The following is a 23,239-nucleotide window of genomic DNA, read 5'->3' on the forward strand; positions in this document are numbered from 1 at the left end:
CCTGGGAACTTCCATGTGCCACAGGTGTGGCCCTAAAAAGCAAAAACAAAAAAACAAACCAAAAAAACCCCTGTGTCTGCAGCCAGATAATTATTATCTGGAATAAGTTCATTTTTTCAGGTTCAGTTTCCTCTTCTCTCTCAGCTTCTAATGTTCTTCCTATTTTTAAAAGTTCCTGATTCAGAGTGCCTTTTTCTTAGGATGGTTAGGGCTGTGGCCTGAACATTTGTGTCCTTCAAAAGCTCATTTGTTGAAAATGCAGTGCCCAAGGTCATCTCATTAGAAGGTAGGGCTTTGGAGGAGCCAAGAGCCTGCAGGACAGCCCTCATCAGTGGAATTAGTGCCCTTATAACAGAGGACCTGGAGGTCCAGCTCGCCCGTCTGCAACTGGAAGGGGGCCTTCACCAGAATCCAACCCCGCTGGCCCCTTGATCTTGGACTTCTAGCTTTCTAAGCTGTGAGAAATAAATATCTGTTGTTTAGCAGACACTCAGTCTGTGGTGGTGCCTTAGCCAGGGTGGACTAAGACAGTTGGGCAGTTTAATGAAAGCAGTTGGAGCACCTCAGGAGAAACGAGGCCTTTGTATTTAGATTATTTTCATTCTTACTGTTCTCTCTTTGCCTTTATTGTGGAACATCTGCATGGGTTTGTAGGGAAAATCTTTATGAATTTGTTCATCAAACACCAAATGCTTCTTATGTGCAGGATGTGTAGATGTTAGGAATACAAAGACTTAGGAAATAGGGTGCTCTGAAGGAGTTCTGGGTGGAGGTAAGAGACAAGTATTGGCATTACAATGCATGGGGTGCTGGAAGAAGTGTGGCAAGATAATGGTTATTTCAGGCACACTTACGGATTGCTTCCTCTGTGTCTTGATGATAGAATGTGCTGGGCACTGGGCAAACAGAAGACTAAGGTACAGTCGGAGAGCTAACAGCCTAGTGTGCATGTATAGCTGCGAAATAAAGCTCAACTTTGCACAGCATCAGAGAAATCCCCTTTCCTCTGAGTCTTGGATGCCTGCTGGATCTCTGCCAGCAATTAGCAACACAGCATCCTGTTCTCTGTATTGTATCCGGTGCATCATCAGTCAAGTTGCATTTTGTCAGGCACCAACTGTCTTGCTCTGGAAGGGGCTATCTTAGGGTGGGGTGTACTGCTGAGCTGACTGCAAAATGTAATGGCCTAGACACAGAGGGAGTCTGTTTCTTGCCCACTTAATTGTCCAGGGCAGGAGTCCAGTCTCCTTCCCTCTTATGGCGCCACCATCCTGGATGGTTTATGTGCTACTGAAAACTGAATTGTCACCTTCGGGTAGCAAGAACTAGAAGGCAGAAGAGAACCAGAGTGAAAATAGGGAGAGATATACCCACTTTCTTAAAGGCCCTCCCCTGCTGGGGCCATGCATCACCCCGCTCAGATTCCATCAGGGAGAGCTCAAGGCCTCACCTTTCTTTCAGGAAAGACTGGGAGATGAGGTGTTGAGCTACAAGCATCAGAAGATTATTTATTTGGGGGATTAAGGATGTAGCTTGGGGGATTAAGGATCCATTGTCGCCGTATCTGTGGTGCATGTTGCAACTATAGTGTGGGTTCAATTCCCCGGCCAGGGAACTTCCAGGTGCTACAGGTGTGGCCAAAAATAAAGTAAAAGAAATTATTTGTTTAAGAAGAGAAAAATAGGAGTTCTCGATGTGGCACAGTGGGTTAAGAATCCAACTGCAGGAGTTCCTGTCGTGGCTCAGTGGAAACAAATCTGACTAGGACCCATGAGGTTTCGAGTTCGATCCCTGGCCTTACTCAGTGGGTTAAGGATCTGGCATTTCCATGAGCTGTGGTGTAGGTCACAGACTTGGCTCAGATCCCGTGTTGCTATGGCTATAACAAAGGCTGGCAGCTGTAGCTCCAACTCAACTCCTAGCCTGGGAACCATATTCCTAAAAAGCAAAAAAAAAAAAAAGAATCCTACCGCAGCAGCTTGGGTCACAATGGAGGCTTGGGTTTGATCCCCTGCCTAGTTCAGTGGGTTAAAGGATCCAGCGTTGCTGCAGCTATGGCAGGTTGCAGCTATGGCTCAGATTCAGTTGCTGGCCTGGGAACTTCCATATGCCTCAGGTGCAGCCATTTAAAAAAAAAAAAAATTCTGGGAGTTCTCATCCTGGCTCAGCGGAGACGAATCTGACTAGCATCCATGAGGACACAGGTTCGATCCCTGGCCTTGCTCAGTGGGTTAAGGATCTGGCACTGCTGTGAGCTGTGGTGTAGGCTGCAGACGCAGCTTGGATCCTGTGTGGCTGTGTTTGTGGCGTAGGCCTGCAGCTTCAGCTCCAGTTCTGGGAACTTCCATATGCCATGGGTATGGCTCTAAAAAGATAACAACAATAATAAAACCCTTTGTTTTGAGAAAGATTTACCTATTTAATCATAAGAAATGTTCTTCTTGGAGCTCCCTTTGTGGCTCAGTGAACTCAACTGTGATCCATGAGGATGTGGGTTTGATTCCTGGCCTCACTCAGTGGGTTAAAGATTTGGTGTTGCTGTGGCTGTGGTGTAGGCCAGTGGCTAAAGCTCCAATTCAGCCCCTAGCCTGGGAACCTCCATATGCTGTGGGTGTGGCCCTTAAAAAGACTGTACCTACAGCATGTGGAAGTTCCTGAACTAGGGGTCGAATCTTCAACACCAGATCTGAGCCTCGTCTGTAACCTACACTAGAGTTTGCGGCAACGCCAGATCCTTACCCCACTGAGCGAGGCAGGATTTGAACTCGAATCCTCACAGAGACAACATTGGGTCCTTAACTTGCTGAGCCACAATGGGACCACTTTCTTTTCTAAGCCTCAAGTTGGACTTAAGAAAAATGGAAGGCCTAACCCTGCCCTCAGTAACTTAAACAGTAGCTAAAGAAAGAAGTCTTGTTTGCAAAGTCACCTGTGCAGGGCACAGGCCCTTATTCTCTGCTGTCTTGCTAGTACCTAACTCAAGTCTGACTGGTACTAGTTGCTCGGATAGTTGTTAGAGTCAATTACAAGCAGTCTACGGGCCTGGCTGGCAAAATGGCATGTGGTGTGGTTGGTGGAAAGATGGCTGTGGACTCTGTTAGCGGCTGGGATAAACACATACTCCCAGAGATTGTTGCAGAAAGCAGGAGATAATGCATTGTGCCCCTGACTGAGTGGGACACATTAGATTCCCGAAGTTCCCCTCGGGCATGCAGTGCTCTGCAGTCTTAGCAAAGATTTCTCGGGGTGTAAAAACTCACCTCTGTCCTGGGGGATTTATTCCATCCCGGCCATCTCCACTGCCTTGCTCTGACCACATGCCTGCCTTTGGCCGGGAGATTACAAAATAGCCGTGGTGCGTTCCTGAGTAATCACAGCGAGACTGGGAAGAGTGAAGGCCAGGTGTCGGAGGTCACATCCCTAAGGAAGCCTGGGCTTCAGGCCTTTGTGGGCTGCACTCTTCACCAGGTAAGTGTGTACATCTTTCAGAGTTCACGCTTGGCTTTGGAGTATGAGGAAGGTTTCTAATTCTGGTTGTTTTTTATTTTATTTTATGGCCGCACCCTTGGCATATGGAAATTCCTCAGTCAGGGACTGATTCTGAGCCATGGCTGCAACTTATGCTGCAGCTGCAGGATAAGTTAATAAGAATTTGACTGCAGCAACGCCAGGTCTTTTAACTCACTGTAGTGGGCCAGGGATTGAACTCACACCTCCAAGGTTACCCAAGCTGCTGCAGTCAAATTCTTATTAACCCACTGCACCGTGGTGGGAACTCCTAATTCTAGTTTTTTAAAATAGCGTAATTGAGATATATTTTACATACCATAACATTGTCCTGTTTAAAATGGACATTTCAGCAGTTTTTAGCATATTCATGAGGTTGAGTGACCACCACCACTATATTTAGAACATTTTCATCACCCCAAAGAGAAGCCCAGTACCCGTTACCCCTCACTCTCCACTCCTCCCCTCCCCCTTTCTCCAGCACTAGGCCACCCCCAGTCTACTTTCTGTCTCTGTGGGTTTGGCTTTTCTAGAGCCAAATGTAAATGGAGTCATAGGAGACTAAATTTGTTAATGTCCAGCCCAGGATTTGGACTAAATTCTCTTGTTTCCATGTCTAGGGCTCTTTCCAGCCCTCATCTGAGCCACCTCTTTGTGGAACGAGTGGAACTTGAACCCTTGAGAAACTACTAGAGTGGTTTCCCTCTCATTATCACTTTCTAAATTCTTTTTCCTGGCCACCTCCCCTGGTAGGATTTTAGTCATGAAAAATGCTTCTCCTTTGAAGTGCAGCTTGTCCTCATTTATTAACTCATGGGGTGGAGAGGGGGGTTGATGTCCTAGAAGTGTAGCCATCCTGGCAGCCCCTTGAGTCCTTGTGCTGTGGTTTCCTCTGCACCTAGAGCAAGCCTTTGGCATGGCCTTTGCACACCTGGGACATTTGGATGCTAGGAGGGAGGGTACCGAACTGGATCATAGCATCCTTCCTTCCATCTTGGCAGTCATCTCATAAAGCCAGGGTGAATGTACGGGGCCTAGTTTACCAACTGCTCTGCTTCCTTCTCCCCCCTGGGCTTAATCTTGTCCCTTTGTTATTTCTTTTTCTCTTTAAGACTGTCCTTCATGTCCTCCTCACCTAGATGAAGAGTGCTTTTATTGGAGTTGAGTGGGGACAAACAACCCAGGGTTTGCTGACTCATCAGCTCCCGAAGGAAGGCTCTGGCCTTTGCAAGTTTCTTCTCTCCCAGGACTTGGCATTTGAGCCATACAGAGGGCACCCCACCGCCTCCTGCACCCATTGCATCCCTCCACACTTGTTCTAGGTTTAGATCTCTCCTTGCAGCCCCCAAACCCAATTTTACTCAGCCTCCAAAGGGAGAAACGCTGCGTCTTTTAAACCATACAGCTACCATCTGTGTCATCAGTAAAAATGCAGACTCTGCAGCAGTTGTAACCACAGCATTCAGCTACTAATGAAATGAGTATTGTTTTCATTTAGCACCTGGAAACTCTGAGACACAGGTTAATCATTTCAGACAAGACCAGACTTTGCCACATCTGAGTTTATGTTCAGGATCATCTCATCCTTCTCCTCTCCTGACCATGGTCACTCTGAGGCCTTCAGGGACAGTGCAGAATGTGACCCACATGTGGTATGACAGACTGATAGGTGGCCCAGGTGCAGCACATCGCTTGGCATGGATCAGATGCCCCTTGGCCTTGTGCAGAGCCTGTTTGTGCCGGGTGAGGTCGAGGTGCAGTCAGAGGAGGGAGGCGTGTTCCCTGCCCTCGGGGAGCTTGCTGTCATCTGTGTGGGTGTGAGACTGCTGGTCTGGAAACCCTTTAAAAATTATGCTCATTGCCAGGGAAGGGGGCTGGATGGCTTCCTGGAAGAGGAGGGTTTGCAACAGGTTCTTTAAGTCAGAGAATAGACTCTCAGGAGAATTCAAACTTTGTACAGTTCTTGGCACAGTAGGAACTCAATAAGTAATGTCTCCCCTTCAGGTTAAAGATGGGAATGAATTTTAAAAATAAGAAAGAATTTATATTTGGGGTGGGTGGAAGAACAGCATGCTGAGAGATTAGGGGAAGGGGGTTGGAGAAGCATTTGGGGAGTATAGGGCCTGTTTTTACTCCCTAGGCAATGATACTCATCTTGTCCCAAAGAAATGCAAATCAGTTTTCTATTTGCCCTGCAGAGTGCTGTCCTTTGTCTCCTACTGTCGTCTGGTTTGTCACTTCCTGGCTCTCTGAGTACCAGATGTGCCTGTTAACTAAATCTCTCCTGTCCAGGAGTGCCCCAACCCCGGCCCGCTGCTGCCCAGCTACGGGAACACTGTATAACACCAACACACTCGAGGCCTTCAAGGCTGCAGATAAGAAGCTACTTTTGGAACAAGCAGCAAACGAGGTTAGCTGGGAACCATGATGGACCCGTCATGTTTTCTGTGGTCCTATGGGCGGGACTTCTGCTTAAGTGCATGAGTCTGTTGTAGAAGCTAGTGAATAGTTGGTTTTCAAACTTAGTTGTGGGCTTCTGTGTTGATGGGAAGGTCAGGGAGAAGGCAGTCCGGCTCTTGCCTCAGGAGAGGCCCAAAAGTCATAATGGATGGCAGGGCTGTGTGTGAAAGCCCTGCTGCTGATCTGCAGTTCGCCTTTTGCAGCAGCTTGGCCTCTGGGTGGGGGTTCTGGTTCTGTGTCTGAATGTGTTTGGGTTTTTGGTCCTTTGTGCCCCTTGGAGAGGCTCTCTAGTCCTAAGTGCTGTCCTGCTATCATGCAGTTTCCCCAGTATCCTCAGGGCTAAATCTAAGCCATTCTGTCTGATTTACAAGGTCCCTTGTGACCTCTGTCCCATCACACTTGCCTGAGCCAGTCTCAGCAGATCACTTAAAATTCCTTCCTTTGCCACTTTTTGTTCTCTTCTCTCCCTTGGGGCATGATGTTCTCTCTGCTTGGAATGTCCTTCCTTTCCTTCTTCACATCTGAGTTAGTGTGAGGCATCGAATGGAACAGTTTACCCCAGTCCCATCTAACAGCCTCTTAACTGAGTGGTCTTCACTCTAGGCTTATAGAATAGTAGAGGCTTATTTACGTGGCTGCTGAGGCCAGAGATGGAAGTCTCCTGCCTTTGGTCTGAGGAAGGTGTCCCTTCTGTCCCTGCTGGTGGAGTCAGCTTGTGACCCCGGGTACCTTCCTTGGCCTGAGGCGTTACTGCTCCTGGGCTCCTGCTTTGGCTGCACATTTCAAAATTCATCTGCAAAGAGGTGGATCAGGCCTCATGGAGAAAAGCAGGGTCTCTGCACAGGAAACCCACAACACCTCCCACCCCCGGCTTTGTCCAGGGCTCAGCTTCCCCCCCACCGCCCGCAAGCAGTTCTCACTTCCCTCAGTTTGTCAGACGCAGGCTTCCTCTGTGGTCCAGCTCCTTCCAGGTTATTATTTATTTCAACAGCAGGAACTTCTCTTTGCATAGTTAACTTTTCCACTCATATGTGGGCAGGGACTATTATTGGCACCACTGTTTGTCTTGCTTGGTGACACAAAGTTTAGCAGCTAATCTTAGTTACTAAAACATCTTGCCATCAGTAGTTGCTGGCCAGGACCAGCTTCTGCTTCCAGTCACAATACTTACTGAGTATTCATAAACCTGATTTTTTTTTTTTCATTACAGGGAGCATTAATCCCAAATAAGATGTTTATGATATCCCCTGCCCGTAGTTCAGGTCACTGCCTGCCAGCCCCCCGCCCCCAGCCCTTTTCCCTCCCCCGTCCTTAGCCGAGTTCATTGCTCCTTCCAGGAACTCCACCTGCTTTAGGGTAGCATCTGCTACCTGGTAGTGTCCATGCCTGTCTCTCTCATAGACTAAGCTTCTTGAGGGTGGGGATGTGTCTTTCATGTCTGTAGCCCCAATGTGCCTATGTAATCAATGATTAGGAAATGTTTGTTGAAGGTGTGAACACGGCCTGGTTGCCTCCTCTGAGCCGAGAGCCCCTGAGAGGAGGCGCCTCGGTTCTCTGACTTCCCGAGGTCTCTGCAGGGAGCGGAGTGAGGGAGAGGCATTGTGAAGCGGGCAGAGTGAGTTGCGACCCCTTACTCCCGGGGTCATCGTGCAGGGCCTGCTGTGCCACCCAAGAGTGAGGAGCTTGGCAACGTGGGAAGTGCCTTGACGCGTTTCTCTCTTCTGGCAGATATGGGAGTCCATCAAGTCAGGGGCCGCTCTTGACAACCCTGTCCTCCTCAACAAATTCCTCCTCTTGACGTTTGCAGTAAGTACATGTACTCGGTGGCTTCCCAGCCACAGGACTGCCCCACCAAGCCCGGCCCACTCCCCTTCCCTTGGAGCATTGCCCTCTGTGAGTCCAGTTGTGGCTGTTGAGTAAATGCTCAGTTAGTTAGTGGCCCAATAGTGCTATCACTTACCAATGATGCAGAATTAATTTGTTCTTACTGATCATGCTGGTGGTTGTTGCATGGTTTGTGTAACATGGTGACCTGACTCTGGTCATTCAGGACATGATGAAGTCGGGTTCTGGGAATAGCGTTGTTCCTAACATCTTTGTTAAATTTAGTACTGAGCTCAGTTGCTGGTCCATTGACAAAGGGAACAGGGGATGATGACTCTGGGATCTTGGCCATCCCCAGGTAGCTTCTCGTTGAGAGGGGATCACACTATGTTGCTTGTCCACACAAGTGTGTTTTTTTAAAGACAGACAAATACGGAGTTCCTGTGCCTCAGCAGTAAGGAAGCTGACTAGTATCCATGAGGACTTGGTTTCGATCCCTGGCCTTGCTCAGTGGGTTAAGGATCTGGCTGTTGCCGTGAGCTGTGATATAGGCTGGCAGCTGCAGCTCTGATTTGACCCCTAGCCTGGGAACTTCTATATGCTGTAGGTGCAGCCCTAAAAAGACAAAAAAAAAAAAAAAGAAAGAAAGAAAGAAAAATGTGTGCTTGTGTGGGGGTGCTGGGAGGCAGGGGGCTATCTGCAAGGAGCATAGTTCTCAGAAGTTACAGTGCTTTCTGTGTGATAGTAGGGAGATAGAAAGATGTTTAAATTCTTCAGGGGATTACTAAGCATAATTTGGCATTGATAATGTGTCTGTAAATTTGAGTCATTTTGTAAGCTCACTACTAATGTGAATATAAGCAGTGCTAATTAAAGATTTGTTTTTTTTTTTTTAAACTTTAACACCAATACATTTTCAGTAGTAAGGATTCTAGTTACTAGAATCTAATCAACAATGATGCCTTTAATGAGGAAGCAGCATTAGCTCACACTTAAAAGTTCTAAGGCATTTCCCAGAATCAGGATATGCACTGGCCTTGTTGCCCTTTCTACTGAGCATTCTTAGCCTGCCTTTAGAAAAATTAAAAGTCTCTTTCTTTTAAAATATTTAGACACAAAGAGCTTTATGTTAAATTTAATCAAGACCCTTTGTATCCTGAAAAGAACCTGAATAAATTCAACCCTTTTGACTTTTGAAGATGACCTGATAATCCTTCTTAAAAACTGTGAAGTCCTTCGTCTTGATGCAGCAGAATCCAAGCTGCATCTTCAACCTCACAGCTCACAGCAACACCGAATCCTTGAATTGTTTACCCTTTTACTAAAGATCAGTTATGACAAATCATTTAAGTAGAAAGAAGAGAGAATAATCTCCAGAGGTGTTTTGCCTTCTTTTTTCCTGTTTTTAGGACTCAAAGATACAGACAATTTTATTAATTTCAATTTTGCAGTTTGTGTTGCTGTTGTCAAAGGGCATTTATTCTTAGTTGATCATTGAGTAGCAGAATTAAAGACTGTGGATCCTATAATTTCTAGACTTTTTCTTTTCTTTTGCTTTTTTGGGTCCCATGTATAGCATATGGAAGTTCCTAGGCTAAGGGTCAAATCGAAGCTACAGCTGCCGGCCTACACCACAGCCACAGCACTCAGAATCCAAGCCTCATCTGCAACCTACACCACAGCTCATGGCAATGCCAATCCTTAACTCACTGCACGAGGCCAGGGATCGAGCCTGAGTCCTCATGGATACTAGTCAGGTTCATTACCACTGAGCCACAACAGGAACTTCTCTAGATTTTTTCATCTGGACACATGTTTATAAGTTTATATTTAAAAAGTCATCTAGTGTGATGCCACTTATATGAAAAGTCCAGAATAGGCACATCCATAGGGATAGGATATAGGCAAGGGGTTTTCAGGGGATAAGAAGGAGGTGAATGAAGAGTTTCTGTGAATGGTATTTCTAATTAGTATACTAATGGGGGTGGGGGGTGTTCTGCTATTGGGGTTTCTTTTGGGGGCAGCGAAAATGTTCTGGAATTGGTGGTGTTGGTGGTACAACCTGGCTAGAATACTAGAAAACCACTCTTGTAGACTTAAACAGGGTGAATTTTAGGGTATGTTAACTATGTCTTCTTAAAAGTTTTTTTTTTCTTTTTTCTTTTTGTCTTTTTAGGGCCACACCCATGGCATATGGAGGTTTCCAGGCTAGGGGTGGAATCAGATCTATAGCTGCCGGCCTACACCACAGCAGTGCAGGATCCAAGCTGCATCTTCGACTTACACCACAGCTCACGGCAACACTGGATCCTTAACGCTCTGAGGCCAGGGATCAAACCTGCATCCTCATGGATACTAGTTGGGTCTGCTAACCGCTGAGCCATGACGGGAAATCCATGTTAGCTATATCTTGATGAAAAATCCCCAGTCAACCATCCAGTCTTTATTCTTGGTAAGATTCATTAGCCAGGGTGGTCGGTGGTAATGGACTGGTGGGGAAGCCATTGAATCCCACATAACTATGGGCTCCTACCCCGTAAGGGCTTCTCAGCACACCTGCTGCAGGAATTCCGGGGCAGGAATATTCGACCTGAGTGGGAACAGCATTTACAGCTCCTTCACAAGCAGTCCTGCATCCTTCCCCCTGGTTGTGAAGCAGGCATACACCCCTGGAGATGTAATGTCTTATGTTATTGACACTCCCGGGTTCTGATCAGGCCCTTCCTTTATCTCTGTCTGTGCAGAGTGAGCTGCCTGAGGGCCAGACTTGGTTTGATTCATCATCTTATTGTCAGATTGTCTCACGTTTTGCCTTGTACACAGCAGGTGCTTGATTGTTGACTTGAATTTCACCAATATGGCATATCTGGAAACAGCATTAAATTATCTCAGGCATGTGTAGGTTATGAATAGCATGTTTTAATCACTTTAATAACATGCTTAGTTCATTCTATGAAGAATAATCAACTGTGTTTGGAGGTCGTGCCCCCACAGATGGCACATCGTATAAGCATGGTGCAGTGGATAAAAGCCTTAGGGAGAATTCTCCTTTTCCTCTCTGCCGCTTAGTATCTTTCTTTAGTTCAAGATTTTTCACCCCTCTCTAAGCTTGTTTTCTCTCTATACTATGGGATGATAATAGCTAACCTCTCAGGGCAATTTTGTGTATTAAAAAATGGTGAGAATGTCAATTACTTATTGAATACTTTCTGTTAGCTAGTAAACAATAAAGTATACTATGTTTATTATGATGTATTAGTATGTGGGGTATGGAAATGTTTTGGATAAAGATGGCAGTTCTGTATTCTATCAGGAGTTCTGTTGGAGATGAGAATTTCTGACAAGCTGATTGAGTCTTTGGTGCATTAGTTTTTCTGTCTTATGTAGCTTTTGGGAAGTTACATTGATGGATGCATTTCAGTTTAATCATTGAGACAGGAAGTAGACAAGGGGTTTCCAGGGAATGGGACGTAATCTGATATGTTATATCATTTCTTCTAGGATCTAAAGAAGTATCATTTCTACTATTGGTTTTGCTCCCCTGCTCTCTGCCTTCCAGAGAGTATTCCCCTCGTTCAGGGGCCAGTGGGCTTGGATCAAAGATTTTCACCAAAACAGGTATTAACCAATAAAACAAAATGCAGGTAAAACTGGGTTTAATGTGCCTGAGTAGTTTGTCTAGCTCATTCTGAAGATAAATTGGCACTTGTCTGGGTGGAGAGGTGGTCACTGTGGAATCCTCCAAAGACAATGCTAGGAGCAGATTGACTTAGGCCATATTTATGAGCTCGTTTTGAAGAGTAGTATGCAACACTTCTCCCAGTTCTCAGTGACATCTGTTAAAATGCTAAGCTGGTATGGAGGAATTACAGAAACATTTTGACAGACTGCACAAATTTGCCCAAGCCTGTCCTTCACTCATTGAGGGGATCCTGAGGCAGCACACTTTGGGGAGAAATCTCTGAAATCAAATAGAAGACCTCCTTCTCCCTTTGTGCCAAGTTATAGAAATTCTCCGTGAAGAATGCTGCATGCAGAGATAGTCTTTTCAGTTTAAGAAAAATAATTAGGTTATTAGAGATGGTTCCCTGAAGAGCAGTGAAAATAATCAAGTTGGTAGAGCCCTCAACAGGCCCCCAACCAAAAAATTCTGATCATTGGGGAGGCAAAGATTGAGTGGCAAGATGACTTGAATTCAGGAAGCACACCAAACACTAAAGCCCTGAATTCTGAAACCAGGGAGCAGCCCTTATTGATTAAAAAATAATAATAAGCTCATTTACTAAGATAAGTTAAAGGTTGTGATTTTGTGGAATTAATTTTTCAAGAAGAAATAGAAGTGGGAGAAGAAGATTAGGCCTCGGATTGACTGCCCAGGGGGTTTGAGGTTTCTTTTAACGGGGACAAAAATGTTCTCTTTCTCTCTCTTTTTTTTTTTTTTTTGTCTTTTTGCTATTTCTTTGGGCCGCTCCCGCGGCATATGGAGGTTCTCAGGCTAGGGGTCGAATCAGAGCTATAGCCACTGGCCTATGCCAGAGCCACAGCAACGCGGGACCCGAGCCACGTCTGCGACCTATACCACAGCTCACGGCAACGCCGGATCGTTAACCCACTGAGCAAGGGCAGGGACCGAACCCGCAACCTCATGGTTCCTAGTCGGATTCATTAACCACTGCGCCACGACGGGAACTCCAAAAATGTTCTTAAGCTATTGTGGTGATGGCTGCAAATTCCTGTGAACATGCTAAAACCAGCATTGAATTGTGCACTGTAATTGAGTCAATTGTATGGTAAGTAAAGTAAGCATGTCCCAGTAAAGCTGCTAAAGATTATAGAAAGGTTCAGGGTAAAATTCATCCATGGTAGATTCATGCTTGGTTATCATAGGAGAGAAATGTTTCAATACCACTCTAAACTTCTGTGGTGACATCTTAGCAAACCATCATGCTCTACCATAAAATGTCCCCTGCCTCTGAGACACACCACCATGCAGGTGGAAAGTGTTACATGTAAATGAGGTGCTGTTATTTGGTTTATTTGCTACAAAAGCCTAACAGGGGTGTGATCGATCACTTCCAGTCTTCTGGCTTGGAAGTACCTTTTATTTTATGTTAACTTCTAGCTCAGAACTAGATACATAATTGTCTGGAGAATAACTCAGTGTTTCCTGTTTTCAGATTCAAGCCCTTGAGCGTGCGTATGATAATCTTTGTCAAACAGAAGGAGTCCCGGCACTTCCTTACTTCCTAATCAAGTATGATGAGAACACGGTGCTGGTTTCCTTGCTTAAACACTACAGTGATTTCTTCCAAAGTCAAAGGACAAAGGTCAGAGAAACTCTGAGTATCATTTTGTTATCCAGTGAAAACAATCTGATGTTCATGTTATGATAGATCACTGCAACATTCCATCTCATTTAGATTTTTGACCCCCATCCCTGCCAAAGAAGGTTTCAGCACATTTCCTCATCTTCATCCTCTTCCTCTGCCTGCAGCAGTTCCCAAATCAGCTCCTCCCCCAGATTTCCTGAGCTCTGTGGCACCTCAGAGTAATGTTGGATTCCTGACTTCCTGTTAGTGGTGAAGTTACTTTAGTTTTTTCTTCCTGATACATTTTGTATCTGTGTTTTAATTTACTCCTGCAGCTGCTCTGTAGTGCAGACCCTGGTCATCTCACTCCTGGTCAGTGAGAGTCTCTTCCCTCCGTCTTGTACTCCTCCAAGAACCAAGGAGCTCCCCCAGGCCCCTCAGGTTCCCTGTGTCATTCACCGATCAAGAGTTCCTAGTGTCTTGCCTCTGCTTCCAAACCCCCTTCCTGCCTCATCCTCCACCATTTCCTCATAAGCCATGGCTCCAGCTAAGTATCTCTTTTTGTCCCTGGACAACCCTCCTAATCAAATAGGCCTTGAACTTCTTCTATATCTCTCTTTGTCCTCATGTTGTATTGCCTTCTTGAAACAGGTACTGCCTGTGGGAACCCTAAGACACTCTCTCCCCTTGTTGACACCCTGCTCCACAGTGAAGCCTTCTCATGCTGTAGCAGGTGGGACATGTTCCCTCTGAACTCACTGCACTCACTCCCCATTCCCTTTGCCTTTTGTGCCATTAGACTGTAAGCTCCCAGAGGGCAGGGACCGAACCTGATGTATCTGTGTCAATGTAGTGTCAGGCCCTTGTCTCAAGCCCTCAATAAAATTATTTTGAATGAATGAAGGAGTACTGTAAGTGTCTTTTAGATGTGGTGAGATAGATAGTAAGCAGTCTTAACCATATTAGACATTGCAACTTAAAAATCCCATTGTGGCTCAGCAGGTTAAGAACCCAAGACTAGTATCCCTGAGGATGAGGGTTTGATCCCTGGCTTCACTCAGTGGGTTAAGGATCTGTTGTTGCCGTAAGCTGCAGTGTAGGTCACAGGTGCAGCTCAGATCTGGTAATGCTGTGGCTCTGGCATAGGCTGGCAGCTGCAGCTCAGATTCAATCCCTAGCCCAAGAACTTCCATATCATATGAGATAAAAATAAAACACTGATAATGAGTATTATGCAGTAATGAAATCCAGTGGGAGAATTTCACTAGCCATGTAGAGTAGAGCTGAGAGGAGACCGGCCTGTCACTGATGCCCTGACTCTTCCTAGCTTGAAGTCCAGGTACCTTTTTTTAAGTAGAATTTTTTTTCTCAACTACATTAGCATTTTCTTTTTCAAAATGAGCCCTTTTTAAATTGATGACTAGGGATTGAATTTTTATTAAAATCATCCCCACACCACCCCCGACCCTGCCCCAGGCAGGTTTGCAGGACTGTAGCTAAATTAGCAGCAGTGAGACCAGCCATTGATGATTTGAAGCCCAGTCGAGGGTAAGGTGCTATTGTGACAGCAGGTGGGATGAAGCAGTCTGGGTGTCAGAGCAGCTGAACTTCAGGTTGTCTGTGGCGAATACTTGGGCCTCCCCAGGGGGCAGCAGCACCAAAATAACCATTTGCAGAGCACTCAACAGTTTAAAAGGAGCTTTCACGTACCTGATGGCATAATAACTTTGTGAAGCAGGGGTCACACAGTATCTGCATTTTCTATTTGACAAAAATGAGACTCCAGGTCACACAACCAAATTGTCCGATTCCAAAGCCTGTGTGCTTTCCTCCATTTGGTTCTCATGTCACTTGGGGATGGCGGTTCTTGCTTGACACTTGAAATCAAACAGGTCTGGCTTTGACACCCACCATCGCCACCTTGCAGCTCTGTGACCTTGAGGAATTTGCACAGCCTTTCTTCATCCAGGTCTACCTGCTCCATGGTGGTAATGCTGCCTCCTCTGAGGCTGTGTGATGTGGATAAAATGCCCCACACAGCAGGTGCTCAGTGTGTGTCCACTTCCTTTCTTCCTCAGCAGCAGCCACTTTTCAACCACCGAACAACTCTTTTTGAAGTAGCCTGGGTGACTTTGCCCTCACCCTTACCGGGAGGCCAACCACTTGCCAAGGCATGCATAGCAGCCTTCACTTGGCTAAAGTTGTATCTCAGGAAAGCCCAGCGTTGCTCAGGGCGTATGTTGAGCACCGCCTGTGAGCCACAAGTTAATGAAATATGATTATAGCTGTTCCCACAGAATCTTAGGTCTTCTAGGGGAGATGAGATGACCGTGGAAGCTAACTAGAAATTCAAGTCATGGAAGAGAAGTGCCAGTGAAATGATTTGGATGACACTTGGGCTGTTTGGTCCATGCATCTATGCCCTGTCTTGTTCTAGAAAGGCTCACCAGAGGCTGTACAGATTGCTGGCCTCTTAAGAGTCTCCTGGCCTTGCAGACCTTCCCATCTGTGGTCCTGAATGTCCCATCCCTGCCCCACACTGCTGCCCAAATGCATTTTCTAACATATATGTTGGATTGAGTCAGTCTTCTACTTAAAATGCTTCTCTGGTTCCTGTTGACTTCAAGATGAAGTTAAAAATACTTAGCTCACATTCAAGGCCTCTTGAAACCTGGTGCCTGCCTGTCCTTCTAGCCTCATCTTCTGACGTTCCCCAAGATGCAGCCTGTGCTGTGGCTGCAACTGTGCCCTCCCAATGCCCCACTTCCCCCTCCCCCCATCTTTCTGCCCTCAGCCATGCCTTTGTTCTGCTCCCTTCACCTGGCTCATGCCTCTCCCACCCCTGTCTGGTTCCTCACCCCTGGGAAAGCTGCTGTTCTATCCCTCCTCTGGGTTCTGATAGCGGCCCCTCCCCTAGCTGACTGACCGGGCAAGGGTGCTCTCAGGTGACTGTTGGTTTGCTGCTCATGTCCCTCACCTGTATCCCCTTATCAGCCCGGAGCTCCTTTAGCGGAGACCATGTCACACTCCACATGGCATCCTTGCGTCAGTGTAACGCCAGATGCTTAGTGTGTGAGTGCTGAGAGAAGAGTTACTTGCGGACTGGCATGATTGCGGAAGGTTCTGGCATAATCTCAAAGGTTGGGATGTGGGAGGTGGGTAGGACTTGAGCTGAGCCCTGAAGAAATGATTTCTGTGAAACCTCTATCACTTCCCTTGAGTTCATGCCTGCCTTGGTGGCATTCATCCAGTTTACTTGCTTTCACAGAATTCCAGTTTCTCTTTAGTATTCCTTGAGTTGTGAAGTTTTCTTGAAACTTTGTATCATCTTCTCCCAGAAATAGGCACTCTTTCCCCAGTGAAGCCCTACAGTTGTGTCCTCCTTTCATATTTCACTCTATTTTCTACCTCTTACCAGGACTTTGACCCCCTGAGAAGCCACTGTTCTCTGTGAGTCGTAGTGTTCTCACATGTAAGATGGAGAAATAAGGGGTCCCTCCAGGTTGCTCTTTTCAGTTTTTTCTCTCCTGGGGAAGCTTGGTGCCCATAGCTCCAGTGCCCCCTTCTTCAGCCTTCTCCATCCGCCTCTTGCCTTCTCCAGCACCTCCAATCCAGTATGTCCAGGCCGAACTCGTGATCTTCACCCCAAGTCTGGTCCTTTTCCTGGCATTACCATCTTGCCGTGACACTGTCATCCATCCAGTCACCAGAGCCACAAATATGGGCAGCCTCTGCACTTTTCTGCCCTATGTCCTCTATATGTCATCTCCTAAACTTCTCTCAGTCTGCCGCCTTTGTGTTTCTCTGCTGCCACACCAGTCTGAGCAACTTGGTCTTTGAGCTTCTTTACGGCAGTGACCCTGTTTCTCCTCAGGCCTCCCTCCCATCCGTCCCTACATCATCCAGATCCTCTGTAGGGCAAATCTGACCATGTCTCTCTTCAAGACTGTTTTTGCTCTTGCGTCTTCAGAATAATGACCACATTCTTCATGTGGCCGACCCCCAGTGTGGGTCTAGCACTGAGTCCTTCTGTGTTCCCTGCAAAAACACTGGCTGCCCTCCTGCTGTGGGCCTTTTGCACATGCCTTTTTTTTTTTTTTTTTTTTTTTTTTGCTGTGCCCGCACATGCAGAGGTTCCAGGGCCAGGGATTGAACTGTGGCCTCAGCAGCTACCTGAGCCACAGCTGTGACAAAGCTGGATCCTTAACCCCTAGGCCACCAGGGAACTCCTTGCACATTCCTTTTGCCTGGAACTCCTGTCTCCCTTCTCTTCTGCTTCTTCCCGCTCTATCTCTATACCTCCCCTTTGCCCAGTGAGGTGTTCACTCTTTCTTCAGATTTAAACTTAATCACCATTCCTTGGGGACAACCCTCCCTGACCTCTGTAAAACAGTTTATTCTGTTCATAACAGGTTCTCGTAGCACTGTGGTGGCTCCTCTTTGTAATATTCAGCACAGTTGTAATTGTACATTTTCTTGGGTGATCTTTAATTCAACTCTTCTTCCCCCATGTAAATGTAAGCTCCATGAGGGCAGGCACCATACCTCTGATTTCCCACCATTATGTCTGTATCCCGTGGTATTGTGTCTGGTGTGTAAAACGTGAGGAATGAGGGCATGTGTGCATGAGCTGTAAGGGTTGGAACTTGCACATATGAAGCAACCGGCTCAGTTCCCCCCACCTAGTAGGCCTTCAGTCAGTTGTGGGTCACTTCTAGTATGGCTCATTGTAGGTATTCCCTTTAATATGCTGTTCCACTGCCTGATTAAGGCCATGTTGCTTATAAAGGCTTTCCCAAGTTATTGATGCACTGTCTAGCATGAGCCGGGGAGGTGCTTAGCAGTCTGACAGGAGACAGGATATGGGAGATGGGGACATGAGGTCTGCAATGGGTAATTTAGATCAGTATTTTTTTTGGGGGGGGGGGCTGCCCCTGCAGTATTTGGAAATTCCAAGGCTAGGGGTCGAATCAGAGCTATGGCCGCCGGCCTACTCCACAGCCACAACACCACCAGATCTGAGCCTCGTCTGTAGCCTATGGCACAGCTCACGTCAGCGCCAGATCCTTAACCCACAAAGCGAGGCCAGGGATTGAACCCGCATCCTCATGGATACTTGTCGGATTGGTAACCTGCTGAGCCGCAACGGGAATTCCTAGAGCAGTCGTTGTTAATTTGGGGCAGGAGTGATGGTCCAAACATATAACCTCTGAGAATTTGGTGGAAGCAGTGGATCCTTGCCCACCAAGAATTCACATCTCTCTACTCAGGGTTCTAGAGTCTAACACCAGGGAACCCACAGAACACTGAAACCCACTCATGGGTCCTGTTTGGGCCCCTAGCTTAAAGGAGAATGAGGAGAAGGACAGGAGTTAGCCTGCCCTGGTTTGGAGGGGAGGCTGTAGGATTGCTGAGATCCAGAGTGGGGTGGCCCACCTCTGTTCCAAGCCAGAGGGGGACCTTTTCATTGGGAGGTACAGCTTGCCCAGGTCCCGAGCCTCAGCTGGCTCCAAAGGAGTGGGTACCTGCCCTGAGGAGGGCACCCGTCCACTTAGCCAGTGGCTGCAGCTACTGTGTGCTGAGCTCAGACCCTGGGTCCACCACTCGTGGTCTCAGTAATCCTTCCAGCTCCCTGAAGAAGGAGTAGCATTGTTCTGGTTTTAGAGGTGACAATGGAAATGAGGCTGGGGAATGGCAGCCCCTTCATGTGGAAATTTTCTTACCTCCTAGAGTCAGAATGCTTCCATAATGAAGAAAAGAGTGTCCATGTTTTTCTCAGTAGTTCACAGCCTGGTGTGATGGAGGAGGAAGGCTAAGGCCTCACCCCTATAGACAGTTGTGAGCATTAAGAGATGATGAGTGTCAACAGACTTCATTAAGTTTTACATGTTATTATTGTTCTTACTGTATTTTACTAGAATAAATTTGTTAGTTTTCATTGTCAAAGGAAAATTATTTTCTCTAGATAGACTTTTGTCCTCTGCTATTCTATAAAAATGGAGTTACGTGGCCCTGAGTCATGCAGCCATCTTTGCCTTTATCAAGAAAAGGCACACTTTTTTGGTTTTTTAAAAAACTGAAGAAATTAGTAGTGGTCTGCCTGCAGGAAAATCCCCTCTGGAAATGTGCAGGGTAGTTGCTTCAGAGGCCCTCAGAGCATCCAGAGAGATTTGAGCAGTTTACTAATGAGGCTTTCCTTTTTTTTTTGTCTTTTTGCCTTTTCTTGAGCTGCTCCCTTCCCAGGCTAGGGGTCCAATCGGAGCTGTAGCCACCAGCCTGTGCCAGAGCCACAGTAACCCGAGATCCGAGTCGTGTCTGTGACCTACACCACAGCTCACGGCAACTCCGGATCCTTAACCCACTGAGCGAGGTCAGGGATTGAACCGGCAACCTCATGGTTCCCACTGCGCCACAACGGGAACTCCAAACGAGGGTTTCTTTAAAGCTCAATAGCAAATGCCACTTTGCTTGGTTTCCTCTCATTTCTTGGACGGCTTATGGGTGATAAAGTTGATTGCGTAACACCCAACTCTTTGACTGCCACTTATAGTTAAAAATACCTGTTGTATTATGATTCAGTAATCATATGTGTCTTTAGATATACACACATAGAAAACTGAAGCAAAACTTGAACAAAATATACTTTGCTAGGTGTTATGCAGTATTTTCTCTTGTATTCCTTCTTTGTGAAAGACACTAAATGTGACCCATTGAGTGATTTTGGGTTCACAATTAAACCATCATTTGTAGTTTGGACAGTGCTGTGTGCCCATTTTGAGAATAGTGGCAGATGAATGAGCTACACTATCTGTTCATTATTTTTATGTCCAACTTCATCCTTGTGTTTTCCCTTTTTTTTTCTCCCATCTTTTCAGGGCCGCACCTGCGGCATATAGAGGTTCCCAGGCTAGGGGTCCAGTTGGAGCTGTAGTTGCCGGCCTACACCAGCAACACAGGATCCAAGCTGTGTCTGCTACCTGCCCCACAGCTCATGGCAACGCAGGATCCTTAACCCACTAAGTGAGGCCGGGGATCAAACCTGCAGCCTCATGGATACTAGTCAGGTTCATTAACTGCTCAGCCATGACAGGAACTCCCCTTCTGTTTTTAAAATCTCACAAAGCTCTTTAATTATTAAGTTTTTTGATTTTTTAAGTAAATATTTTTTGTATTTCCTTCTAATCCTCTGTGCATTTTTGAAAGACTATGGTTGCACTGCATTCTGTTTTATTTTAGCAGTTTAGCATGATAATATTAAAGTCTATATAACTCTGCATCAACATCCTTTTTAATAGATATGTATGATAATGTATTTATCCATTTTTTGACATTTAGGTTTCTCATAATTCTTCACTACTTGGAGCTTCTTTATACATGACCTCCAGCTTCCTATTTCCTTAGGATTTCTAGTATGGAACTTACTGGGTTTAAGAGTTGGAACATTTAGAATTGGTCATGTTCGGGTAAATGTTTCACAGTGGGCTCTCGGGGGTGGGGGTCCCCTGATTTTTGCGGCCGCTGCTGTCTGCGGTATCACTCTCCCCCCATGGCCCGAGTTGGGCCACCAATGTCAAATCACAGGCTGTGGAGCCGGGAGGAGGCTGTCCCTGTTGGCTTTCCCAAGCCCAGGGAGCCAGCCCGGCACACCACTACTGATAGCAACTATTGCCCACAGACTGCCATTTTCTGCTTCTCCAGCTTCTCTTTGCTTAGCAGCATTGAATGTTACATATGTTTTTACACATTTGGTTGGTTGAAAATGGGGCTCGTTTAAGTTCCGTTTTCCCTCAGGGAAATGATTCCACTCTCAGTCACTGTGGCGTTGCCCTGTTACAACACATGGTCCTGGTGGTTACACCAAAACAGCCCATGTCACCACCCCATTGCCTGTCTGTGGGAAAGCCTGCCTGAGTGAGTCGACTTCTTTCTTCAGAGCAGTTACTGAAGAATGAATGTTTGGGAAATGTTCTGTAATTTCGGCAATATTAGTCTTTAATTCTAGGGCTTTAAAATCTTTGGACAAGAGTGGTAGCCAAGGAGCCATAATCAGTGTGCTGTTAGCAGGGCACTTTCCTGACTTATCTGTCTATGCATCTTGGCAGCCGTCTGTGACATCGCTGTGGGTTAGATATTTGGACTTTTCCCCTGTACTTTTAAGACATGTGATCTCTTTGTGCATTTCCTGTTGTATCGAGTGTTTGGGTATTTGATAGCCCTTTGTCAGATAAGTGTGTTTTATGGCACTGGTGTGGAAATTTCTCAAGCTGAAGGCACTCATGTTGACAATTTTGCCCGCTTGTCTTTCTCACATTGTACTTTTCCAGCAAATTGCTGGGTGGATTGTAGCCAGATCATGACTGAACTACTTTAATGAATTGTATGCTCTCAGCCAAGGAGGAAGGGGTGTTTATTTCATAAACCTTCAAAGGGTTTTTTTTTTTTTTTGCAATTGTTTTGTTTCTTTCTGCTGTCTTGCATTATAAAAGGAAGTGATTTGCCCAAGTTCACAGAATGAATTGGTAGCAAAGCCAGTTCTAAACCCCAAAACTTCTAGCCAATAGTTATTTCTTTTCTTTCTTTTTTCCTTTCTTTTTTTTGTTTTCTGTTTTTTGTTTCTTGTTTTTGGCCACGCCTGTGGCATGTGAAAGTTCCTGGGCTAGAGATCAAGCCTGCACCGTGGCAGTGATCTGAGCTATAGCAGTGACAAGGCTGGGTCCTTAACCCACTAGACCACCAGGGAATTCTGCCAGTGGTTATTTCTCACTGCCATTAAAAAAAATCTGTTTACCCACATAGTTAAACTGGCTTACGCAGCCTTGTGCAGACCAGTTCCTGCAATGACTGAGGTTCCTGATTTTGTTCCTAAAGTACTCACAGATTTTGGGAGTCACTTTTTTTGTTTTTTTTTTGTTTTTTTTTGTTTTGTTTTGTTTTTTTTTTTTTGTCTTTTTAGGGCCATCCTCACGGCGTATGGAGGTTCCCAGGCTAGGGGTCAGATTTGAGCTGTAGCTCCTGGCCTATCACAGCAACGCCAGATCCTATCTGTATCTGCGACCTACACTATAGCTCACAGCAATGCCGGATCCTTAACCCACCGAGCAAGGCCAGGAATTGAACCTGCGTCCTTATGGATGCTAGTCAGATTCATTTCCACTGAACCATGACAGGAACTCCGGGAGTCACTTTTGAATCATTAAAGGAATATTAAATGATGTTCAACTTAGTGTCAAATGGATTCTGTCATTTTTCTGTCCAGATGCTTGCTTTTTATACTCATGCATGTCATGTGGGTAGGAGAGTTACTTAAAAGCATTTTCAAGCTGACCTCCCTTTACAAGTGACAGATTTCTCTTTAGCGGTTCATTCTTGCTCTGTAGCTCGTTTTAGGTCAAGTTGCTCTTAGAAAGTTATTCCTGGTCTTCTCAAAAAAGATTTTTTTTTCTTATTCCCTTCCTGCCTCATTGCTTTTGTATTTAGTGCCAGAAATGTGCTCATTCTTTGAAATTAGGTAGCCACTTGCAGTATCTAATATAACATTCAAATTTATGTAATTTAACTATCATTTAGTCCCAGCTCTACAGTTGCACATGATAAAACCTAGACCCAGAAAATATTTGATAAACTCCTTTTTTCTCTGCCAGTTAAGAAAGAATGACCTTAAAACTGAAGGTAAAGAATTAACATTTATCTGAGCTGATCAAGAGGTCAATGAATTTACTACTATGGAGTTTATTTATATTGTTGTTATGTTATCATTTGTTGAATGCTTGCCTGTGCTAGCACTGGTGAGAGTTACCCTATAGATGAGAAAATTAAGGCATAAAGAGGTGAAGTAAATTGCTGAGGGTCAAATGAGAGTAACTCAGAACATTTGGCAAGAGCCTAGGTTTATGGAGTCATATTTGAAAATTGAAACAGCTTTTCTATATGAATGGCATTTTCTGGATCTGTAGTGTCTGGATTCTTCCTAAAAAAAAATTGAAGAGCCTTTAGCCACCTGGTAAGACTGTGACTTAATGTAGTCTGTGTTGTTTTGTAGTTTGTTTGTTTGTTTTTCTCTCTTTAATGGTCTATACAGCTCTATAATTCTGGAACTAGAAGGAATCCTTTGAGATGAAATGATTTTACCCCTTCTTTTT

General features: G+C 45.7%; 1 protein-coding gene across 10 annotated transcripts in view; it reads left to right on the plus strand.

Moving 5' to 3' along the window:
* ATG7 (autophagy related 7) overlaps positions 1-23,239 on the plus strand; it is a 376,249-nt gene that overhangs the window by 127,287 nt on the left and 225,723 nt on the right. For 9 of the 10 annotated variants that reach the window (XR_007135006.1, XR_007135007.1, XR_007135009.1 and 6 more), the window contains exons 5-8: positions 5,800-5,917; positions 7,696-7,773; positions 11,293-11,409; positions 12,969-13,118. Coding sequence is in view for 4 of the 10 variants with exons in the window: in XM_047780900.1 (XP_047636856.1) it covers positions 5,800-5,917; positions 7,696-7,773; positions 11,293-11,409; positions 12,969-13,118 (463 nt within the window). In the remaining 6 variants the exon portion in view is untranslated. The remainder of the gene's footprint in view (positions 1-5,799; positions 5,918-7,695; positions 7,774-11,292; positions 11,410-12,968; positions 13,119-23,239) is intronic. The other variant, XR_007135011.1, reaches the window with a different exon arrangement.

This window comes from Phacochoerus africanus, chromosome 1 (assembly GCF_016906955.1).
Source record: "Phacochoerus africanus isolate WHEZ1 chromosome 1, ROS_Pafr_v1, whole genome shotgun sequence".
Taxonomy (NCBI): Eukaryota; Metazoa; Chordata; class Mammalia; order Artiodactyla; family Suidae; genus Phacochoerus; species Phacochoerus africanus.